The 25,387-nt window shown below is 42.8% G+C and overlaps 1 protein-coding gene across 1 annotated transcript; it reads left to right on the top strand.

Annotated features, from left to right (window-relative positions):
• Positions 1-529: 529 nt before the first annotated feature.
• LOC125717923 (collagen alpha-1(I) chain-like) lies at positions 530-24,453 on the top strand. Its single transcript, XM_048991295.1, has 51 exons — positions 530-759; positions 2,716-2,904; positions 3,270-3,292; positions 3,528-3,563; positions 3,798-3,899; positions 4,301-4,369; positions 4,632-4,676; positions 4,883-4,936; positions 5,263-5,316; positions 5,662-5,715; positions 7,530-7,583; positions 7,670-7,723; positions 7,814-7,858; positions 8,675-8,728; positions 8,976-9,020; positions 9,300-9,353; positions 9,839-9,937; positions 10,026-10,070; positions 10,173-10,271; positions 10,421-10,474; positions 10,783-10,890; positions 11,225-11,278; positions 11,583-11,681; positions 12,077-12,130; positions 12,367-12,465; positions 12,723-12,776; positions 13,501-13,554; positions 13,796-13,849; positions 14,002-14,055; positions 14,647-14,691; positions 14,781-14,879; positions 15,248-15,355; positions 15,474-15,581; positions 15,904-15,957; positions 16,078-16,131; positions 17,047-17,154; positions 17,416-17,469; positions 17,607-17,660; positions 18,445-18,606; positions 18,770-18,877; positions 19,421-19,528; positions 20,160-20,213; positions 20,344-20,451; positions 20,821-20,874; positions 20,982-21,089; positions 21,442-21,495; positions 21,762-21,869; positions 21,955-22,237; positions 22,657-22,847; positions 22,952-23,194; positions 23,919-24,453. The coding sequence occupies exons 1-51, from the start codon at positions 678-680 to the stop codon at positions 24,063-24,065; spliced, it is 4,353 nt and encodes a 1,450-aa protein (XP_048847252.1). The 5' UTR covers positions 530-677; the 3' UTR covers positions 24,066-24,453.
• Positions 24,454-25,387: the final 934 nt, after the last annotated feature.

The raw sequence follows: 25,387 nt of genomic DNA on the forward strand, positions 1-25,387 counted from the left end.
CCGCATCACGTGGGAGATTTGGAAGAACAATCTGAGCTGCCGTAATGCTCCATAAGTGCACAAAATTACTACACAAACTCACCAGTAAAATTTATCTCTAACTGCCAATAATTTTGAAAATATTGATAGAATAGAAATAAGAAATTATATATTTTAAAAGTCTTAAATGTATTGCGGAATAAATCTTCAATGAAAGTGCACTTGAGAGTATATTTCCAGAATATAACTAACCATATTCGTAGTTTGGGTTTAATTATAACCCACAAATGTACAATATCTACCCAAAATATAAGCTAAATGCGCGTCCCCTTGCCAAAGGATTTTAGCAGTGGGTATAGGCCCAGTTGTCTGTCTAAACTTTTTTTTTTTTTTGGAATCTCCGCCTTTTTTCTTGACTTTTCATCCCAGTAAATAAATAAATAAGACAAACTTCAGAAACTGACGAATGAGGGGCTTTTCAGACACGTACACGCGTGTTATTAGGTCCACCCAGGACCTCCCCGAAAACTTGGGAATATAAAAGCCAGAGTTACTACTTAGTTTAGGCAGTAGGGAGTTTCTCCTGGGGTCTGGATTGGAGATACGGAAGACCGGACCCTGCCTTGTATGACTGGAGTCTAAAGGAACAAAAAAACTTTCCCCTCGCCTCAAAGAGTCTACATGTCTAATATTTAGACATGTTCAGCTTTGTGGATATTCGGCTAGCTCTCTTGCTGGCTTCAACGGTGCTTCTGGCAAGATGTCAAGGCGAGGATGATCGTAAGTAAAGCGTCCTAGGCTGTAATTGTAATGAAATAGTAAATTGTGATTTTCAGCTACCAGTGGCTAAATACTACCCAAACACACGTGAGACCAAGTGTTAAATCGCTGAACCACAGAGGGTGAAGTGTGCGGCTTGTCATTACCATGCAGGGAAAGCATTCATTTTCGAATGTACAGCATATAATATCCAAATACAGCTTCAGTCATTGTGTGTAATTTGACATTAGCATTAGTTTGTCAATGAAAATATTTTTGGGGGGAAAAGCCGGTATCGTTTGAAATGCTTATAATTTTATTTTCCGTTTGATGTCCCAATAAATGATATTTAACAAATGAAAAAAAAAACAACGAGAAACTTTAAAAATTCCCCGAAACGTTAGAAACAAGAAAATAAAAAAGTTTTGTGCAGCAACTTCGCGGTGATAGAATAGCATGTGATATAATTAATGCATTTCTAAAGCGCACGAGGAGTAAGGTTCACAAAAAAAGCACAGCACGAGGAACCGAAATGGATAGTGAAGAGTGCTTATCGGATAGAGATAAATAAATGAATGCAAAATTCAATTTGGCGCAATTATAATCTGAATTTGCTTAATGTTGAATTAACGCAAAGTTTTTTTATCACCCTATTTGAATGTTTGGTTATTTTTCATGTGTCCTTTATATATTTAAATATATTATCTAATATCTCATTTTTGGAAAGAAATATTTAGGCCTTAGGCAAACTCATTAATCAATTAGAAATTCCACAATAAGAAAAATATTTTTGAATTTAATTCCACTGCTTAGATACACAGATAGCAGTCAGAAACCGAACGAAGACGTTATGAAGCTCTCCTAAAATGGATTGCTCTCAGTGGAGTCTCTGGAGTATAAAAAGTATATATTTAAGATGCATTCAAGGAAATTGTTAAGGCATTACTTCATTCAAATACTTTGAGTCGGAACCGAGGAACATCACACGGACTTATATCGCCACCATGTGGTTTGATGTGGAGCTGCAAGGTGATTTATGTAAATACAGCCGCACCTGTGTCCCCGCCCTCATTTTTACGTTAACTAATGGGAAACATATGTAGAGTACAGACTTCTCTCCATGGAAAATCTGAGTTGCCAGGTTACCCGTTTTCAATTATTTCACAACTAAACCACAAAGGACGTGGAACTTTTTTCTGCAACTCAAGTATGCAGACGACTTATGGCGGTACACCATGCTGGACGGGAAGATTAGTTACACCAGGGAATACTTACACTGCAGATATTTTCACCCTGATGACTGCTTACTATTCCTCGCCGCACATCCATTTACATTTACAGCATTTGGCAGACGCCAAACATCCCCAACTGAATGATCATGAAATTCATTAACTGATGATTTATCTAGTAATAATTTCTATCATTAAATAATGTAATTGGTGATAAATTATCATGCTACTGGTAGATCCACAGACCACAGTATGTTAATTTGCATAATGCCGATATAAAATGTATCATTATTTCAAGTAATATTTTTGTTATATAAATATATTTGTTTGGAGCTACGCTGATACATGGATTACCTTTGAACAATATACCATCCATCCATCCATCCATCCATCTCCTAACCTCTTAGAAGACCACAGAATAGTAATTTGTAGGTTATATGTCACATATACACATGATGAAATATTAATATAGAGATTATATTTGACATTTATTCTAATTGGGAATGTTTTGCTCTGCTTTTCTTTTTAGCTGTTATGAAATGAACAAATTGTATGAATTTTGCAATATAATGTCGCCTGCTTCAGCGTCTGTAGTTCATGGTTTATAAGGCCTGTTCCCTTAAGCAACAAAAAAAACACAATGCAGAGCAGCATAGATGTCATAGATGCTTCACTGAAAATTAAGACGTTTGTCGACGGCGCTGATTAAAGGTCATTTACGGCCCTTCTTTGCACGCTCTGCCTCCAGGCCCAGCTGGTAGCTGCACGTTGGACGGCCAGTTGTACAACGACAAGGACGTATGGAAACCGGAGCCCTGCCAGATCTGCGTGTGCGACAGCGGCACCGTCATGTGCGATGACGTCATCTGTGAAGATACATCTGACTGCCCCAATCCGGAAATCCCCTTCGGGGAATGTTGCCCCATCTGCCCCGATGGTACATTTTGGATCGTTTTAACGTCTACATAGTTTTCCCACTATGGCCTCCAGGCAAAGTTATTGGTGCCCACAAATTGCTTGCAGTTTTTTAAGCAATGGGAACATAACCAGTATTCAGCTGGTTAGATTAAGTGGATGGCAGCCTAGGCCTTTAGCATGCATTAATAACCGAGAGAGAGAATTTAAATACAGAAATTAAATGCTAAACTGAATCAGAAAGTCATAAATGGACTTTAATTGTATCATAGATGCCAATGGCTCTGAACATTTCATTATATAAAATACCAAATGAATATCTCATCTGTCATATATGTGCTTTGCTGTAGCCTGACTTGTAAAGTACTGCATCATTGTCTGTTGCAGGCCCACAGGGACCTCAGATTCAGGTAATTTCTTTAATCTTTGAGGGACGTCTTACGTGCTATAGCACAAAAGGATATGTTACATACTGTGCGAAAATTAGCATGCGTAAGAAATACTAAAAGATCTTAGAATTTAATGGAGGTATAAAGAATGACTATTAGTGGGTTTTGCCCTGAGAAGGTCAGGAATGATTGATTTAACGAAATATGCCCACCTAACATCTTCTGAGTTATTGTCTTTCTTATTTCCCCAACTCAGGGCCCCAAAGGCGACCGAGGTGCCAAAGGGGACAGGGTGGGTTGTCATTCATTATTTATGCTGCTTTGCAGACTGGATGTCTATACTAACACTGCCGTATGAGCTGGTAAAAATTAGACTGAAGTCTTCAGAAGTGTCTTCGGTTGTTTTTTTGTGAGTTTGACACTCCATTCTGCTTGTGCAACGAATATCTCTGCGATCCTGTGATTGGTGTCTAGAACGTATATTTATTGCTGGTTTCCATTATATGATGTTTTTTGCATTTTGTAGGGTCTTCCTGGGCTGCCTGGTAATAACGGCATTCCTGGCGAACCCGGTCGTCGCGGCGAACCCGGCCCCCCCGGCCTCCCCGGACCTCCTGGCCTTGGTGGAGTAAGTAGACCCAGAAACCCCTTTCTCAGGTTCCCTACACCTGGAACGCAGGCGCAGAGACGTTATATTTCATGAAGCACGTGCCCAGCCGCTCAGAGGCCTGTGCGCCGCTTCAACACGGTTCAGCACCGTCAGTCTGGACAGCGGTCAGAGATTTATTGTGGTCTTTCAGCAATGGATAAGAACACGTCTCACACAAGAAATACTTTCTATTTGCATACTCTTCCATAGAACTTTATTGCCTTTTACGGAGCTAGAATTATTATCGTATGTATGAGTTGTTTTGATGTTATACTCGACGCCGTGATATTCCTGCAAAATCTCGGAGAAGACAGCTCACCACATTATGACTGACCTTACCAGACACTAACCCTGTGTTTTCTTTCTCTTCTTCACTACAGAACCTTGCTCCTCAAATGTCTTTTGGATATGATGAGAAATCTGCAGGAGTGTCTGTCCCAGGACCGATGGTGCGGATCTTGCCGCTGTGTCTCTCAGGAATGCAGATCAGGAAAACACCGCAGCCACAGTTTACCAAATATCTCTAGAACATCTTCAAAGACTTTCCAAACATCTAACCCACATGGGAGTCATACAGAAAACTTTTATGATCGTCTCCGGAAATATCAATTGCGTTTGAATAGATATCGATTTGTCAGTAGGTTGTAGATTGAACTACGGCTGATTGCTGATCTGAGAATGTGGAAAATAAACAGATCTCTTTTTTGACAGGGTCCAATGGGTCCCCGTGGTCCTCCTGGCCCCCCTGGTTCTAGCGTAAGTGCCCCCCCCTCCGAGAGTTTATCACTTTGCCTAAGTTTCCTAAGTTGTGTAAAGGTGACTTTCACTGTTGCCCACAATGAGTGGCATATCAGCAACGTGTAACTTTGGGCCGCGTGCCTGTCAGTCAGTTGTTTTTCCAGTCATTACTTCTACGAATTTCCGTGATTAACTGCGGGTCTCTGTTCTTCGTCTCTTTTTAGGGACCTCAAGGTTTTACCGGCCCCCCCGGTGAGCCCGGTGAAGCTGGCTCTCCTGTGAGTACCCCCTTCCCAGAAGACTCTCGTCCAGTCAGACATCACCAAGCTACTTGAGATGCCTGCATTCGCAAATAAGACACATCAAGCTGAATAAATCCCGCCAGGCTAAAACACGACCACAAAACAGATTGTGGCTGAGCAGACATAGGTTAGATGGGCTTAACCTTTGCCACATAACAACAGTCCAGCCATTTTTACAGTCCTTCCTGTCAACAGCTCCCCGATCTTGCTTCTGAGCATTGTACACAAACATAACCGCTGCCATGTCTGCACCACCATGCACACAAACACATATACGCTCACATTTTGCACATCTCTTGTAGGGTCCCATGGGTGCACGTGGGGCAGCTGGTCCACCAGGAAAGAACGGAGATGATGTAAGTAGCCAGTTTTTCCTACCAGTTCAAGCATATTAACATATATGAACTGATGTCACTGTGCAAGTAATAATTATTAGCAATAGCTAACAATAGGATCTGTTTAAGTGACAGCCCATTGCTAATTTGGTTAATAATTAGTCAAGTGCTAGAGAAGCAATGTTATTAAAGCAATTAAAAATGAAATATATGTAAATAGGTTCATTTAAATTATGATACATGCTACTTACCTAGCATTCCAGCCTGCACACTCTAAGCTTCCTCCATAAGGAGGAATGCTGTAGGCCATTTTCCATTATCTTTATAACTGTTTAACTGCCCCCCCCCCCCACCCCCAACCCTCAGGGTGAGTCTGGCAAGCCTGGCCGTCCTGGAGAGCGAGGTCCATCTGGCCCACAGGTGAGAAAAAATGTTTTTAAAGTCCTGTATCATGTGGCTGTTCGTCGGCATTTAGTACTTTGACTCTCGTCTTCTAACGAAACGGTTAATCCCATGATGAGTAAGATGATTATCACCCGTCATTAAGCCGGGCCCTTTAACGCAGAGCCCACCCACCCACCTAACCACAAATCGTTCAGTGCATTTATAAAAGTAGTTAACAAGCCAGATAAAGAAGACGTTTATACTTTTACAAGAACTGAAAACATCCAATCAGCTATACTGGGTCATTTCCTTTATTCCATTAAATAAACAAACTTTTTCAAAAGTGAGAAAAATGTCTCAAAAACAAAGGAGAAAAAATAGGCACAAAATCACTTTATCAAAAGGCAGCGAATATTTTTTCATCTGCGATAAAAATTTTATTTTAGGACGGTCCTCACAATACTTGGAATTATAAATATGAAAGATAATATAGATTAAATTAGATTATTTTTCATTTAATATATATTTTTATTGTTAATAGTTGTTATAATAAGCACTGCAGTGTCATCTATGATCTTTGAAAAGGACTTACTGGGATTTCACAGTGCCAGTACTGGTTCCTTGAAAACTAAATGAATTGTGAGAATATGTCAGTTAATGATCAGTTACTGAATGAAATGTTGATTGTATGTAAATATAATTGTTCGACATGTTGATTTTATGGAAATGGCTTTGGGATTTTATTGTCTTATATGCAGTACTCAGAAAGCAAAACAGATACATAATATGTAAGGTAAATGGATAATGATGAAATAAAACAAAGCAAATGTACTACAGATATGGAATAAAATTCTGCTTTTCATTTTTCATGATGCTCTTTAAAAATCTATTTTTGATAGATTTGGCAGGTGAGGACTGGGTATCCAGTAGATGATATTTCAAATTCTTGGAAGAACTGTTTTGCAATTCTTTGCGTAGGACGCGGTGAAGTTGGAGAACAGAAAATTGACAGCTTGCCAAAGAACATATTTTTTTCTAAATCTTTTATAATATCATGTGAGAAAAGTGGGAAGCTAGAGAAAGAGCCTTTGTGGTTTTATTGCATAATTTCTATAATTATAGCTATTTTCTAAATTACAGTAAAGGTTCATTGTTATTAACATTGTTACAATAAGTGGCAGTTTTATTGGATCAATTGATTTTTATCTGCACCGTATCTGTCTGTATTACTTCAATAATAAATACGAACTGAAAGTTCTTTAAAAGTCATTGGATGCATTTTATCCAATAAGACGTTACAGTACTCAGTCTGCTGTCATGTTACAATGGAGCCTGAATGTCATAATATCATGTGAAAGGCTTCCTGCAAGAAAGCATTTCTGGACAAAAAGCTGTAATGATTTCTGCACTCAGATGAACTGTTATGGTCAGCATGCGCAGGAGGGGAGGGCGACCAGTTAACACTGGATTTTTCCTTACTGGCTTTTTTTTGCCCTCCTTTGCTGTCTTCTGGCTTTTTTTTGCTGTGTAAGTTTATGTAAAACGGGGCAAATTTATCTGAAAGGGCTCTTCATAAAAATCAATCTGAATGCTTACGCATCAGCTTCACACCACCCTGTGGTGAAAATAGGAAATCATTTTAATTTAGAATTTAATAGTAATACGTGTTACACTCTTGTCCAAAGTGACAATTATTTTTTGAATAATTAATGCATCAAAACAGTGTAAGTACCTTGAGTGATGGTATCGCCGCATGTGTCAAGATAGAAGTCTGTCTCAATGCACAAAGTGCTGCCCTGCAGAAATATTATCACCTGATTCACAATGGAATCCTTTACTTCTCCCCTCAGGGTGCTCGTGGCTTCCCAGGAACCCCAGGTCTCCCTGGCATCAAGGGACACAGAGTAAGTGACTGGGGGCCCCATCCAGAGAGGAACCTGCAGCCAGCAATCCGACCACCTTGTAACGCTGCTCGCTTTGTGCCTTTTAGGGTTTCAGCGGTCTAGATGGAGCTAAGGGTGAGACTGGCCCTGCTGGACCCAAGGTATGTGGGGGGACCATGCAGCTTGTGTCGGCAGCCCTGTTTGCCATGTTCTGCTGTGTTGTGACGCTCTCACGTGCGAACCGTCCACAGGGCGAGCCTGGTGCAGCTGGCGAGAACGGAACTCCTGGCGCAATGGTGAGTGATGGACAGCGGTCCTGCTCAGATAACTTCAGGCTTGAGGGTATCTTACCTCCATCGTAGGGTGCCTCTCATAGTGGGCAGCCGGCTTAGATCCTCAGGGCGCTATGGTAACCAGCAGCCTGAGGTTAACCATGAGCAGTCACCTTGGCTGATGTCTGAGATGATGTCTGCTGGTCTTCAGCCTTTCCTAACTGGCTCAATCCTCTTGAATTATAGAGGAGAATTATGATGGAATTTATAGTCATTCCACAAATATTTAAAAAAGAATTCCAGCCGTCTAAACATTTACTACATTACTAACTGAATTAAACAATGGACTGGAATCCAATCAAGGGCTGCCCCCCCCCCCCGCTCTGCGCCCTGTGCTGCCTGGAGAAGCTCCCCCCCCCCCGGTCCCCCCTCCATGATCCTCTAGTGGCAATTTGGTTGAACGTCAGGCGGTGGGTGGGCCTTTATATGCTTAGACTGGCATCTCATCCGGCTGTTCCCCTTTCACGTGCCCCGTGCATTCTGGGATGGATTTCAAACTCAGTGCAGCTCTGTAGAGGATTAGCAGTTGGAGGATGGATGGATGGATGGATGGATGGATGGATGGATGGATGGATGGATGGATGAAAGATTTACTTATATACATAGGGATACAAATTGTACGATAATCATTGCAAATAATTACTAGTAGTTTCCTTTCTGTCAGAAACTAATAAAAATGCTAGTAGATTGGCCGGATTTTTCCGGGGAATTGCCATCTGACGGTGATGACTTGTGCAGCCTCTAATCACCCTAATCGCCTCCTTTTCCTTACTTTCCTAGGGTCCTCGTGGTCTCCCTGGTGAGAGAGGCCGTGCTGGTCCTCCTGGTACCGCTGTAAGTGCCACCATGATCCATGTTAATCCGTACGAAGCAGAGTAAACCTTCACGTTCTCGCTAATGATCTTAACGATGGCTGGGCTGCGAGGTCGCCGTCGTTGACCCCGTCTCAGTAGAAGTTTTCGATTGTGTGACAGAGAGGTGCAGGGAAATACGCGCGTATCAGGGTTGTCCTTGTAATTGTTTAGGTGACCTATAATTTTTTCCCTTTGCCTAATTTAACTGCTTTCCCCTTCTGCCGTAGGGTGCCCGCGGCAACGATGGGGCAGCTGGAGCCGCTGGTCCTCCTGTGAGTATTCCAGATAGACGCCTGACCTACTCATGACCAATCAGAAACGTCGCAGGAAATCCCATTAGAATTGCTCATTGGCGACGTCAATGTCTGCAAACCCCCATCAGACGGAAGGGTGACATTAAACATTAGAGAAGTAGAAGATGCGGAATCTGTATAGAATACAACCCTTCGGTTTAGATAATAACAATTGGAGAGGAACAGGACTGAGCAGGTTACAGCATGAAAGGTTTACCCGGGATTTCCGGCTAATGGTTTCACTTTTTTGTGCTTCAGGGACCAACTGGGCCTGCTGGTCCCCCTGGATTCCCCGGTGGTCCTGGAGTTAAGGTGAGTGGTTTCTCATCACAGCTACATCACACTGGAGATGGATTCTTGGAAAGCATTTCCAGTTTAAGTCACCCGGCGACCAATTAGTCAGTTACTTTTCAATTTACTATAGATTGACATAAACTTTATTGGGGGGGGGGGGGGGGGAATCCTTTGAAATATCAGGTTCTACTGAGACTTGAACTTAGATTGTCTTGAGCAGCGGTGGGCGATCTCCAGTGTGTGTGTAGGTTTTTGAGATAACCGTTAGGTCAGCGGTTCAAACCCACATGTGAGGACTCTTTAGCCAATCAGTCCTCTAATTAGTAATCTAATTGGGGGGTTTCCGGCGAAATCTCGTATATGCAACGGCCTTTTCTGGATGGGATTGCCCACTTCTGGTCTAGAGTGTTATACCATTACACCACAGAAGCACATGACTGCATAACACAGAGTGTCAAAACACAGTGGTTTCATTTTCACTTTGCTTATACTCCTGCCTGTAGGGTGAGTTAGGACCTCAGGGAGCCCGCGGTGCAGACGGACCCCAAGGAGCTCGCGGTGAGCCCGGCAACCCTGGACCCGCCGGAGCTGCTGGGCCTTCAGTGAGTCACAGTCTTTGCAAATATTGCAAGTCATTGTTCTGTATCCGGTGCGACTTAGACCTAAATCTGCTTTGCTTGTCATCGACAGGGAAATCCTGGTGCTGATGGTGCCTCTGGTGCTAAGGGCGCCCCTGTAAGTGTGATGCTCCTATGGTAGTGATCGCTTACGATTCGGCATTTTTTTTCTTATTGGGGAAGAAACGCATTAAATGAAAACTCGTTCTGGGTTCTGCAGGGCCCTGCTGGTATTGCTGGTGCTCCCGGCTTCCCTGGACCCCGTGGTCCTTCTGGGCCCCAGGGTGCTGCAGGAGTTCCTGGTCCAAAGGGTAACACTGTACGTAGCCGACGGTTCGCCTAGCTTCTTCTAAGTTTCGTCTTGGTGATTTAAAAAAAAAAAAAAAAAGATGCAAGTTTACTTGTTGAAATCATTCCAAATTCGTGTTAATATTCTGTCTTTCGTGCTGCTTGACCTTTCCATTGCAGGGCGAGGCTGGTGCTCCTGGTGTGAAGGGAGAGGCCGGTGCTAAAGGAGAGGGTGTAAGTAGGCGGCGTGCACTTACACCTACGTTATGATCGAAACACACTTAGCATCTGTCATAGCTTCTCGGAACCAGCGATTTCGACATTCAAGGCATTTGACAAAATCTCATTATAAAAACTGCCAAAAAAAGTCAAAATGTTCTAGAATGTTTCAGAGGACATATATGAAGGACATGTTGATGAGTTTCATTGTTTTTGTTCATTTCTTAATGTTTAATTTAACCATGTTGGTGATGCATGTATCTTGGTTAATGTGATGATGCCGTTCAGAGCCAATAGTGACCATTTGTTGTGTCCTTCTCAAGGGCCCCCCTGGAGTCCAGGGCCCGCCTGGCCCTTCTGGAGAGGAGGGAAAGCGAGGCCCCCGTGGGGAGGCTGGTGCCATTGGAGCTCGTGGACCCACTGGCGAGCGTGTATGTCTCTCCTTCTTTCCATTTTCTTTTCCCTCATGCTCATTCTCTGTAATTATTATCACTCTTGCATGCTTATGGTTTACCGTCTAGAACCAGACATGCCAGTTTCAAAATAGCTTTTCATAGCACATTTGTAACGCAACACTGCAATCATTTATATTTGTACTATTTATTTAAGTCACAACACAGCGTAAGATTAGCTCAGTTTCACTAGCGACCTGCCATAAAGCAGCTGATTGATATCATTTCCACGAGTATTCAAAATGAGCGGATTTAGTGAACGGATTCCAAAAGAGGTTTTTGCAGTATGAAGAAAATGTTCCTTCATCGGCAGGGTGCTCCTGGCGGCCGTGGTTTCCCTGGTGCTGATGGATCCGCTGGACCTAAGGTTTGTTAATTGCTTCCGTGAAAAAGGCACAGAGAATGGATGATTTACGTAGATTATCCTGTGTGGTAGGGCAGTGCCCCCTATTAGCCATTTTGAAGAATGGTTTGCCGTGAGCCAGCGAATTTGTTTTAGTTATTTTTGTCGTTAATTTGAGCCAGGGTACTTCAACTAGGATGCAATCCATTTAATTAATTTCTTTTGATTGCAATATGTACAAGTACTTACTTTTAATTTATGGTACTGATTTGCATAGCCTGCACACAGATTCTCCTCATCACTGATCCCATCTCTACCTGCCGTATAGGGTGTCCCCGGTGAGCGAGGACCTGCCGGACTTGTGGGCCCCAAGGGTGCCGCAGGTGAACCCGGTCGGAATGGTGAGCCTGGCATGCCAGGATCCAAGGTGAGGGACGTGTCTCTCTCAGATTTTGCCCTCCACTGGCTGTTATTTATAAGCTAGAGATTTATTTCTCTGCGATGCAAACTGTGTATGGAACTGTGACTCAGACACAAGGGGAATCAAAAGTTATATCGTCACGCGACGATATATCCATGTAATTAAAACCAGAAATATAAAGTACAAATATGCTGTAAGATATTTTTGCTGTCCAAATGAATTGATCTAAATTGAACATTTTAGCTACGGTCAGCAGCAAGAACTTTCAGTAGCATTTCATGAATTCTACGACCTGCAAACGCGGCCTTTGTCGTATGTCCATTTAGCTTTTCTTATGTCACTGTGGCCGCAGATCGTCGTATCTAATGTCGGCCTCCCTCTCCCGCCTCTCCTTACTCTAGGGTATGACTGGCAGCCCGGGCAGCCCTGGTCCTGATGGCAAGTCTGGTGCTCCTGTAAGTACCAGACATCTCACTCACTCCTTGGTTCTAGAGTCCTGATTGAATGTTGAAGAGCAACTACTGTAACTATAGTTAGAATGGTTTTCCTGTTACATGCATGTTATTTAGGACATGAGAGTCACTAAACGAATAACCAGTGGATACTGAAGTGGTTGAGGCTCCTTATAGAAGATGTAGCTATGAATCAAGTGTATTAAGGGTTCAGGGAAACTTGCTATTTCCACCTTAAGGGTCCTGCTGGGCAAGATGGCCGCCCTGGTCCTCCTGGCTCTGTTGGAGCTAGAGGTCAGCCTGGAGTCATGGGATTCCCTGGACCAAAGGGTGCTGCTGTAAGTAGCGAAGAAGTCGTATGAAATAAAAATGATGTGTATGAACCATTTAGTTGGAATGAAATACAGTTACGCTACTTGGGATGAAGACAGTCATGCGTAAGTGTATTAGACTTACGAGGAACAGGTGGTGGCCATTCTAATGTTACTACTGACTGACTGCTGTGCGAACTTACTGGGAGTCACTACATGTAGTTGCCACAAGGGGGCAGCATAGTAATCTGTTAGGCTGAGATGTAGCTTCCTCTCCTGTGCAGGGTGAGCCTGGCAAGCCTGGAGAAAAAGGTGTGATGGGACCGATTGGCGCTACTGTAAGTATTGGTGTCACACATGTGGCATTCTGATCACCTACCTATGCTGAAAATGCAGAATTAAGATCTGAACATGTAAGATATTTCACTGAGGAGAAAAGAAAGCGTACAAATCCAGAAAGTTCCAAAAAGCAGAACATGAATGCGCCGCACGTTGACCCCTACGTGAAATCCAAATGAATGAAGTGATATGTACGCACACAGACTTATTTAATGTCAATATTTTGTGAACGATACAGTATAACAGCTATTTACATAGCATTTACAATGAATTAGGTATTATAAGTAATTTAGAGATGATTTACGTATACAGGAGGATGTGTGTAGGTTATATGCAAGTACGACGCCATTTAATATAAGAGACTTCAGCACTCGTGGATTGTGGCATCTGCAGGGGGTCCTGGAATGATCATAAAGTCCATGACGACTGTATTTGCTTATTTTAAATATTTCAGTATCTGATTAGTTTTATTCAGAATTGCATGTTTTCGCACAGAGATATACATCTCGTACTGTTGCAGAATATAGCTTCGATATTTTTATCATATATGATATGATACGATATTTTATTTAATATTCATATCTCATATTTTCATAATAAGTAAAATATTCATAATATATCATATAAATATTTTAATCACAGGCATGAAAAGAAAACATTAAAAACTGTCTGTATTCATATTTCAGTATATTTTGTTTATGCATCAATTCCTTCTCAACGCAGGGGGCTCCTGGAAAAGATGGCGATGTTGGTGCTCCTGGTGCTCCTGGCCCTGTTGTAAGTTCTTCAGTGATGTCCTCAACATAACAGGCTCAAAAAAGTGAACATACCTGTAAAAAATAAAGCCTCTGTTCTCAAGTTAGAGGTATTTAGCATTGTAGCTTTGGTATTTATGGTAATCCGTGTTAAATGCTTTCGTTTCATTTGACAAGATTATGTAATCGTAGTAGAACATGTGACTCTGCTATATAAAGCCATTAAAAACATCTGTCTTTGTTGCCCATCCTCCATATTTTAGGGACCTGCTGGTGAGAGGGGTGAGCAGGGCCCTAGTGGTCCCCCTGGATTCCAGGTGAGCTATTTCCACCACATTATGTGATTTATTTAATACCACAGCTTATCTTGTCTAGTTAACAATGTGCAGGCATTTTTTGCATATACTCTCAATGTTCTCCCTCCATTTTGGCCTCAGGTGCTAATTGGTCCTTTTCCTGCCTTTCATAGGGTCTTCCTGGACCTCAAGGTGCCTCTGGTGAGCCCGGCAAGCCTGGTGAGCAGGTAAGGCTAGTGATGCACGGCTTTGCGTGAGGGTCATCTCACCGCTGAACGTCCTACTTCGGTTATATTCTGACAATGGACCTTGAATAATGAATAACTGAACTGAATTGAATTGCATTAAATGATTACAAGGCAAAGGGTGAGTATAGATTTAACGTCATCATTCAGGGAATAACAAATTACTCTTTGGTTACTCCCAAGCCTGATCTTGGATGGGTCATGTTTGAACTCCCTTAGCATGTTGTAAATACTGAGTAATAAGATCCAGCTTTTCGTTTATGACCTTTCTGATCTTGAAGAACAAAGCCTTTGTCAGTATGAATTGCAAAGGAAAACAATATTCTTCTTTGGATTCCATTATTATAGTTTTGCTAATAAAACCCAAATAAGTGCCCATTGTAACTTTATATCCAGTATGATTGGATTAGTCCCTGACTATTCTGCTGTACATTATGCAATACTTTGTAGATACAGATAAATGCTGATGAAGCTCTGAAGTTCATTAACAACCGCAGCAGTTGCAGGTCGGCCAGGAAGCATGTTAACCTAAGTTTATCATCTTGACTAATAACATTTCTGTCCATCTTACAGGGTACTCCTGGTGATGCAGGCGCCCCGGGAGTTGCTGGATCTAGGGTAGGAAGCTGTTTTTCACTGTCTCGCACCCTCCATACTGGGACTTCCTCCTGTGATCGCTGACCTTTCACTTCTCTTGACCATTGAAGGGTGATAGAGGTTTCCCTGGTGAGCGTGGTGCCCCTGGGGCTACTGGTCCTGTAGGTGCCCGTGGATCTCCCGGCTCCCCTGGTAACGATGGTGCCAAGGTAAGGAATGGAACAAATTAATCCAGAGATGAGCATCTTCAGATACATTGCACTGTTTGGGCAACTTTCAGATACACTGCACTGTTTGGGCAACTTTGAGTTCATGATGTTTCCCTATGGCTTCTTCAGCTGCCAGGAGAGAAATGCAGCCATGCAAGCATCTAGGGGCCTAAGGCTTCACTACCTTTTGTAGCATAATTTCAGAATGTCTTCTCAATGACACTATCATTGCAGTTACATTGTACAGAGAAAAGGGATTATGTCATTGTAATTTATTTCTCTTGAACCACATATTGGCAAGTATACGTATTGGTATTGTGAACTCTTCCTCTTGTCCTCATTTTGTGCCATTTCTCCCCCCTCCATAGGGTGAAACTGGTGCTCTAGGGGCTCCAGGAGCCCAAGGTCCTCCTGGTCTCCAGGGCATGCCTGGAGAGCGTGGCGCTGCTGGTCTGCCAGGCCTTAAGGGTGACAGAGTAAGGAGTTTCCTCAGAGCGTGCCTTCACAACCAACACGTCCAACGGGCAGCCATTTTGACACTCTTTCCTTCACGCTCAGGCCAATTTAACGTCATCATTTTGTCTTTCCTGTTAGGGTGATCACGGTGCCAAGGGCACAGATGGTGCCCCTGGTAAGGATGGCATTCGCGGTATGACCGGCCCCATTGGTCCTCCCGGCCCTGCTGGTGCTCCTGGCGACAAAGTAATTGCCCTGAAATAGAAGTTAAATTCCAAGAAGAAAAAAAGACATTTTCTTAATGTACCCCAAAATACTCTAAGGTTCCAAAATATCTGCTGGACCATAGGTATGCGTATTAAATGTAGAGATGAACTATCATCTGGACACACAATTAATTATATCTATACAAGTTTGAACATCTTTATAAAGGTTATTAATTTCTGTCTAGTCTTAATAATCTTATTACAATAGGTTGATTGTGAGTAGTCCTAAATAACGAATTAGTCATAGGATTAGTATTATAAAACTCGAACTAATCTGGTTCTTCCTCTACCTTTGTGTCCAGGGTGAGACTGGTCCTGCTGGTCCTCTTGGTCCTACTGGTGCCCGCGGTCCTCCTGTGAGTACCTGTCTCCGCTGTCATCACAAGCCTCGCGGGTTTGCATGCTTATGTCCGAGACCCAGTGTGTGACGTTGGATTCGTGACCCAACTGACCGACGGCACTTCCTTCTCCGCTAGGGTGAGCGTGGCGAGACTGGTGCTGTTGGACCTGCTGGATTCGCTGGACCTCCTGTGAGTGAGAGAAAAATAAAAAACAAATCATCTTGTTTCACATGTTTAGATGCGTTTCTGGAGACAGGTTACTGAAATGCGTAACTGCTTGCTGGATCACTAACGATACTTTGACACATTAACCCCCACGACCCTGTAGTGATCAAGGGTTTAAAGGTGAAAGGATGAACAAAATAATTAATGGAATGAGTCCATTAAGTGCTTTAAAACAGATTTACAAGTGAGCCGTACATGCTGCAGTACAGCAAACACGCAGCACGTTAAACTTACATCAATTCAAAACCCAGAGATCACTGTCTTTGATCAGACAACACATATGGTCATAAACGTACAATTTGTAAAATTCCATGCATCCATCATCCAGATGCTTATCCAGTACTGGGTCATAAGGGAACCTGGAGCCTTTACTGGTCAGCACAGGAATTCCAGAAACAAAATTCCATTCGGTTGCGGGGCTTATATAATCACACTCGATGGGCAACTTAGAGACACAAGTCTTTTGGCCTGTGGGAGGGAATCCAAGCAACAGGAGAACGTGCAAATTCTGATCACATACAGGGAGGAATCACACAGCGGCTTTGCTACAGTCTACTTTAAATCACCGGCCAGAGTGGCGCTTATAATTATGTTTATTAATTATGCATTTTCATATGGCAATTTTCACAACTATGTTGCCCTCACAAAAAGCACGCACAACGATCTGCTTTCGTAAACAGCTGCTTGTCAATATTTAATTGTAGTTATTTAATAATTCAGGGCTGAAACAATAGAAAAATAGAAAAACATTGTAGCTACTTTCCAGGTCAAGTGCTCTTGTTTGTGTTTGACTGCAAACAATGATAAATAAGATGTTTACAAGCAGTTTCTTATGAAGGAACCCAGAGTGACTCTTTCGATCTTCTCTGTCCCCCACAGGGTGCTGACGGTACACCTGGTGCTAAGGGAGAGACCGGTGACAGTGGTGCTAAAGGTGAAGCTGGTACACCCGGACCTCCTGGACCTACTGGTGCCCCTGGACCCCAGGTACTGTTTTCATACCTAATAATCAGAGGTGGAAAATCCAGGTTCAGAAGGTACAGATCCAAACCAAGATTTTGTTTCAGCCAACCAGTTGAATGTCCTGTGACTGTGACTTTTTATATGCAAGTAATTGGTTGAAACAAAATCTTGGTCTGGACTTTTACTCTCAGGACCTAGACTATCCACATCTGGTATTAATATTCTCCAATTTTTACACCCCTTAATAGAATTATGATCTATATTGCAAACGATTGATTCCAACAGGGTGCTGTTGGTTCTACTGGACCGAAAGGTACCCGTGGAGCTGCCGGACCTCCTGTAAGTATTCATCTTCCAGAAAAATATCAGACACAATGTAGCGTAACTGTGGGTTCGGTTAGTATTATGCACTTAATCATCAGTTGTACCAATCAGTGTGAATGGCGTGATGCAGATTCTTCTCTCTGACTCGGTAGGGTGCTACCGGATTCCCTGGTGCTGCTGGCAGAGTTGGACCTCCCGGCCCTTCTGTAAGTATGCTTTTCTTTTTCCCTGCTAGTTACACCCCAGCTGTACTCTTCCATTCGTAACTAAGCACCTGTCCGCCTCTAATACTTCATTTTCACACCATAAATACAGTTTGCAAAACTCAAAGTCTAACAAGAGGCTTGGTGACAGAAGAATTTATATCCGACCTGCATGACATACAGGCATTCAGTGTACAGTACTAGTTCTTAAATACTGCTGTATTGCTCCCATATGTTATAAGCCAATGGTTCTGAACCCTTTTTACACCGTGGACCCAATTTTCACCATGCCAGCTCGGTCGCGACCCTATATCAAGTATAGGTTTAATTAACGCTACGGTCAAGCGCTTAGTGCGCTCTGCAATTTACGCCAATCAATGCCTATGGCACAAATCTGATTGGATGCGCCAGCGAATTTTAAATTAAGCTTCTGTGGTTTGGCTTCTTGGATTGGTTGACTGGTCACCAGTTTAATAGAGGGTTTAATCTACAGGATTTTTGGTTGATTTAATGCACATATTTTGATTTAAATAGTAAAGCGTTTTGTTAGATAAATGCTTATTGTGTATTTATAACTGGTTATCCTCATAACAGGACTCACTTATCCATAATACCTAACTGGCTTCATTCCATAAACTCCCCAAAGAATCTGCCAAAGAATTTAACAGGCTTTGAATTACCATGGTTACATGTATAAGGAGCATGTAACTTACGAATAACAGAAGTAGCCGAGTACCAGCCCCATGTACTTCTCAGCATTTACTCCCCATTCCGTTGTGTGACTCAGGGTAACCCCGGCCCTCCTGGTCCTTCTGGGCCTCCTGGAAAGGAGGGACAGAAGGGTGTCCGCGGTGAAACTGGGCCTGCTGGTCGCACTGGTGAAGTCGGTGCCGCCGGTGCCCCCGGGACTCCCGGTGAGAAAGGTGCCCCCGGTGCTGATGGCCCCTCTGTGAGTCCCGTTTAATTCTGTCGTTTTGCCCACGATCGTTTAAACTGCATTTATTCGTATGAAATGTAGTTATTCTGTAAATTGACGGGCATAATAAATGTCTTTTATGTGTGTGAGACGAGTGGAACGGTGCCGTTTCACCCGTGCCGTGTGTCTGTCGCAGGGCTCTTCTGGCATTCCCGGGCCTCAGGGTATCGCTGGACAGCGGGGCATCGTCGGCCTCCCCGGACAGAGAGGCGAGCGCGGATTCCCCGGCCTCTCTGGCCCGTCCGTGAGTAGTCAGCCAAAATCAGCAATTACAGCTACTGAGGGGAGCTAAAAGTACCTTTGGCTACTAGAAGTAGCTAATTATTCAACGATTATTTAAATTGGTACAGTTGATCCCTGCCTGCCGATTGGTTGGCGCCTAGTCCTGGGTTATTTCCTACCTTGTGCCCATAGTTTCCAGGACAGGTTCCGGACCCCCACGACCCTGCATAGCACAAGCGGGTATAGAAGATGAATAAATAAATAAATTGATCACTTGCAGGCTATTCTATTTTTAGATCCCTTGCTATGCTGCTATTCTTGCTTTAGAATCAACCTGTTACATGCAATCTGGAGGAGAAGGAGCAGAATTATAAATATCTGGTAGCAAACGAGTGTTTTTGCATCCTTTACCCCAAATTGTAAGTATGGCATTAAAAGCAATATTGCTGAGGGATGATTTTTCCCCGTCTGTCGTTATATTTTACCCACTAAATGTTATGGTGAAACAGAACCAATCTCTGTCTAGGCTTGAGTCTAATCTGTGGTGTTGTGGCCCCAACATTAGGGAGAGCCTGGAAAGCAGGGACCCAACGGACCGTCTGGTGAACGTGGACCTCCCGGACCCATGGGCCCACCTGGGCAGTCTGGTGCTCCCGGTGAACCTGGCCGTGAGGTAAGTAAATGTGCAGATATCTGCTAAGGGGTAAAGGCCTTATCTCTCTCTGGCAGTAGCACCAGAACCACATTTGTTCGAATGCTAAAGTCTGACAAGGGAGCTGGGAGGAGCAGAAACATGGACCGACTGTGGGTCCTGGAGGACCGGAGTGGGAAACACTCCTATAGAGGGCTGTGTACTAACTATCCATTTAAGCTGCTGCTTATCAAAACAGAGACTTCAATTTATATCTGTATTGACTTTATTTAGCAGATACTTTGGTGAAAAGTGATCTACAAGTGAGGCACACATTACAAACATAAGTGCCATCAAGGAGTCAACTAGCCCTGGGTGCAGTTTGGCTGAGCTTTCAAAGTTTGCTCAGGTGCAGGTGTAATCAGCACTGGAGCAGGAACTACAGTACCCAACAACATCTATCAAAGCAAGAACCTAAAAAGACTACAATTAAATGACCAGAAAGTGCAACATTAATTTACCCTGAATGTATGATATTGCTTTCTGGCGTCAGATTTTAATTTGCTAAGTGATTCTGTAACATTGGCTCACATTCATGTGCTTTAAGGGCGACTAGCTGAAAGTGTCACAGCCAACCTTTTCCAAACCTGACTAAAGTCTCCCACGCTTACAGGGTACTCCTGGTAATGAGGGTCCTGCTGGTCGTGATGGTGCTGCCGGTGCCAAGGTAACATTTTCCTCCTAATCCGAGTCAATCCTATTTCCTGTTGCGAGTACTTACGGACTTTTTGGCAGATTGCTGTTGGCGCTGTTTCTCAGCAGGCGCCTCCCTTTTTTCCCGCTTTTCCACTTCACAGGGAGACCGTGGTGAGACTGGTTCTGCTGGTCCAAATGGTCCCCCTGGTCCTCCTGGGGCCCCTGGTCCTGTTGGCCCCGCTGGAAAGACCGGTGATCGTGGAGAGACTGTAAGTGTTGTAATCTGTCATGTGGCCCATTGTTTGATTCCAGATTAATGGATTCATTGCAACAGTGTGTCCATTTTATGATAATGGAATTGTTTTGACAAATATTGGTTATAGATTGCACGCAGAATACAAAATACAAAAATGTGCAAAGAGTATCTAAGAAGACCTATGTGACATTGATGAAAACAACTAACAAATTGTGTATTAATGTTACATTGATGAAAACAAATAATCTCTGAATGTTACATTGTTGAAAACAAATTGCCAATGAATGTTACATTCACAAAAACTAACAAATTGAATGTTAAATTGATGCATTTGACGCATTGATGCAACACTGACCTCTCCCTCTTCCTGTTCGTGCCTTAGGGACCTGCTGGCGTTGCTGGTGCCCTTGGCCCTCCAGGACCTCGTGGCCCTGCTGTAAGTGCATTTCGGTATCCTCTTAAAATACATGCAATACACATATATACTACATATAAGGTAGGTCTGGTAATCCACAATGAACAATTTTCACTCCTATAATCCAGGGCCCGCTTGGTGCTCGTGGTGACAAGGGTGAGACTGGAGAAGCTGGTGAGAGAGGCATGAAGGGCCACAGAGGCTTTACTGGTCTGCAGGGACCCCCTGGACCGTCTGTGAGTAAATGTTACATTGTATAGTGTTGTGTATTTGTTTATAACGATCTTTGTTATTATTATGACTTATGACATAACATATAGTGTGGTCCTTCCCAGCATTATAATTTTTTGTCATTTTCGGACAATATGGCAACATGTAAATGAACGGCGATTTCTTCTTATAACAGGTGCGGTGACCAGATCAGTAGAGGTGTCTGAATGTTAATAGTGTCAATAGTAAATGAACACGATTTGCCTACTTACAGGCTGGGTAGGACTGTACTGAACATACAGGGTAATTATGGAGTGTATTGTACTGCTTCAGTTCTGGCTGTAGTCTGATGAGATTCTGTGACATTTCTCACAACAGGGACCCTCTGGTGACCAAGGACCCGCTGGAGCTTCTGGCCCTGCTGGAGCCAGAGTACGTATGCAAACATGCTCACTTCTTACAGGGTATAATCACACCATTGCAGAACTGCACATATTGTAATTAAAGATTATGGTTATATTTGAAGCTTGATAACTTTGGACGTGAAAGTCAGAGAGACATGCCTGATAGCTACATTGTTAAAATTCACTGATAAACCATCTGAACATTAAAAATGCATCATGTCTGCCACTCCAGTGATTATCTATGATCTGGAGAATTCGATTTCTGAGAGGTACAAACCTGTATCCCCCTCCTAGGGTCCCGCTGGCAGTGCTGGCTCTCCTGGTAAAGATGGCATGAACGGTCTGCCCGGACCTATGGGACCTCCTGGACCTCGTGGTCGTACTGGTGAAATTGGACCTGCTGTAAGTCACCTAACTTGACCCCGTATTGAATTAAGACTTTTGCTATGGTTTTACTCTTCAACTTGTCTTCCTCCCACCACTTCAGGGTCCTCCTGGACCTCCTGGGCCCTCTGGACCTCCTGGAGCACCTGGTGGCGGATTCGACATGGGCTTTATTAGCCAGCCAGCCCAGGAGAAGGCACCAGATCCCTTCCGTCTCTACCGTGCTGATGATGCCAATGTGATGCGTGACCGCGACCTGGAAGTGGATACCACCCTCAAGTCCTTGAGCCAGCAGATTGAAAACATCCGCAGCCCTGATGGCACCAAGAAGAACCCTGCTCGCACCTGCCGTGACCTGAAGATGTGCCATCCTGACTGGAAGAGCGGTATGTAGCCAACTCGCAATGGTCTACTCTTACTTAACACTCATGGGAGATTTACTTGCACAAAAATGTTCAGAGCGCAGATGGATAAATGTTTGTTTCAGGGAGATAACCAATCAAATTGTAGCAGAGTCTGGATCCAAGCAACTAGAGGAGGTGGGACAAACCAATCAGATGTCTTGGTCCCTCCTCCTCTTGTTGCTTGGACCCACCTCCTCTACAATCTGATAGGTTATCTCTCTGGACCAATCACTGTTCCTCTACCCTCATAAAATTTTTGTCTAAGTAAAACTCCCACAAGCTTACTTACAGTAACAGAGTAATGTAACATATCATCAAAGTCTCACTGTTTCTGTAACTTTCTGTGCTCTAGAATGTGTACCCCCTGATTTGCACTAACAATTAGCTGCTTCCTTCCCTAGGTGAATACTGGATTGACCCTGACCAGGGCTGTCCTCAAGATGCCATTAAAGTGTACTGCAACATGGAGACTGGCGAGACCTGCGTCTACCCAACTGAGGCTGAGGTGCCCAAGAAGAACTGGTACACAAGCAAGAACGCCAAGGAGAAGAAGCACGTCTGGTTCGGCGAGGCAATGACTGATGGCTTCCAGGTGAATGGAGATTTCTGTAATATCTACCTTAAGGATGGACAATTAAATATTTTAATGAACTGTGATGTTCTAACACACTTTTCTTGCTCCTTCTCCTCTGACAGTTCGAGTACGGAGGCCAAGACTCCAACGTCGAGGATGTCAACATTCAGCTGACCTTCCTGCGCCTGATGTCCACTGAAGCCTCCCAGAACATCACATACCACTGCAAAAACAGCATTGCCTACATGGACCAGCAGGCTGGGAACCTGAAGAAGGCCCTCCTCCTGCAAGGATCTAACGAGATCGAGATCAGAGCTGAGGGCAATAGTCGCTTCACGTACAGCGTCGCTGAGGACGGCTGCACGGTGAGTCCTCACGTCCTCACTCAAAGCTGAAAGGCTTTGTAGTGTTTTTCTGTGATTAATCATAGACGTTCCTCTGCCAACAGTTTTGTGTGTCTAGTAATAGTAAACTGTAGTGGCTCTGTGTACAAAATGCTTAATTGGACCGTCACAACAATAGCCGGTAGCGAATCTCTTCAAGAAGAAGGTGCATTGTTTCATCTGAGGAAGTGGAGATAAAAAAAAACAAAGCAGGCAAGTCTAGTGTTTTAACAAAAGAAAACAAAGGAAAAGAAAAGCTTTGTGACAGAAAATCATTTCAGACCAAACCATGAGTTCTATACCATTAACATCCTGATTTACAATCAATCAAACAGGCTTGTATAATATGGCATCTACAGCCACCTAACAAGCTGAATAAATATGCATTTATCCATTATCCAGGGTGGCACCAGCACTGCATAAATGTTTTATATAGTTAACGTCATTGTCGAAAAGTGTCAGCCTTCGTACTTAATGTGAATATTTATGGTTTCTTATCAAGTTTTTTTAATTAATTGGTTAAAAACTAAAGTCCTGGGTCTGACAAGCAAAATATTGGAGAATCACATGATTCACAGCAAACATTCTGACTGTGATGCTGGGTGGCTTAAGTTAGATCCTATGTCCAAAATGGGTACTAAAACAGCCAAACAGTTATAGCCAATGGTACTTAAGCTAATCTTCATTTTTCTCTCTCCTCCTAAAGTCACACACTGGCACATGGGGCAAGACAGTCATTGACTACAAGACAACGAAAACATCGCGCCTGCCTGTTATTGACATCGCTCCTATGGACGTTGGTGCACCCAACCAGGAATTTGGCATTGAAATTGGCCCGGTTTGCTTCTTGTAAAAAAACAATTGTGGACTTGAAATTGTTTTTTTTTTTTCCTAGCAGTTGTCTCTCTAAAAACTTTCCTATGCATTAAGAAAACGTAAACTCCATTTGGCCACAAATGGTCCACTTGCTTAAAACTGCACTTATGAAGACGGTGTTTGTGTGTTGTCAGTTTTGGGGGAAATGGGACCACTATTTTTTTACCAACATCTTACATCAAAGATACCAAAGACTCATTCGTGTCGCCCGGAACAAGAAAATAATATATACGTGTAAAGTGTAAAATTCCCCTGGAGAAAAATAAACAGGTGATTTTTGCAGTTTTTCATACCAGTGTGGAAGGACAAAAAAAACCAAATGCTTTGTACCGTTTACAGGTATTAAATAAATTTGAAAAATGACAGTGAAGTGTCTTGTTGTTTTAACCAAAATAAGAGTGACCAAATATATATTTTAAATACAGTGAATAACAGTGAGACAGAGGTTTGTTTTCATTTTATAATCTTATGGCTACCTCAGATAAGAAATTCACATGACCCAGTGTAACTCCACGCTAGGCTATGTGCAATTTCTTCGTGGGGTCCTGTTAGTGGTGTATAATAGCCGGCTACCTTTTAATAAGATGTTGTCACAGACACTTACAGGACCTTTGGTGCTAAACAAAATGGCTTACTGTCCCAAGCGAAACAGATGTTTGTTTTCCTTGCGAAGTGTCGGTTTCAGCTCTACAGATGTTTTTTTTTTTCCGTAAACACGAAGCATACATTCTTGTCTGGTGTAGATTAAGCAGGTGGATTTGTTTTTAAAAAAATTCGGGCCCCCATCTTGCCACATTTTTGTTGCCCCTTTTGCTTTTAGCGAGACGTCATCGTCGTCCTTCTTGTCTTGCCTTTCTGCAAAGATTTTAAGAAGCAAGAGAAATTTGAATTTTAAAATGAGAGAAACAGACACACTTTCTTGGGGGTGGGTGGGATAAAGGGTTATCTGTGCCTATTTTGTATATGTATAATAATTTGAGATGTTTTTAATTATTTGAATGCTGAAATAAAGCATGTTAAATGATCGACTTAATTTTGTGAGATCTTGACTTTCCTGACTGACCTTCCACTGGATTTATTTGAAGCAAAATCTAATCTACATAGTTTAATTTAAAAAAAGGCTGAAGAAGGAATGCTTTCGGGGTGGTGGGGTACATTATTTATTTAAAACTGTATAACCAAATGTAAACAAAGCATTTTATTCAAAATAAACTTATCGGTTTTCACATGTCAATTTAAATCTAAAAACTAGCATCCCATTCTTGCTTATTCAGGACCAAAACTATGGATACCAAACAA

The sequence above is a fragment of the Brienomyrus brachyistius genome, chromosome 22, assembly GCF_023856365.1.
Source record: "Brienomyrus brachyistius isolate T26 chromosome 22, BBRACH_0.4, whole genome shotgun sequence".
In the NCBI taxonomy this organism is placed as follows: Eukaryota; Metazoa; Chordata; class Actinopteri; order Osteoglossiformes; family Mormyridae; genus Brienomyrus; species Brienomyrus brachyistius.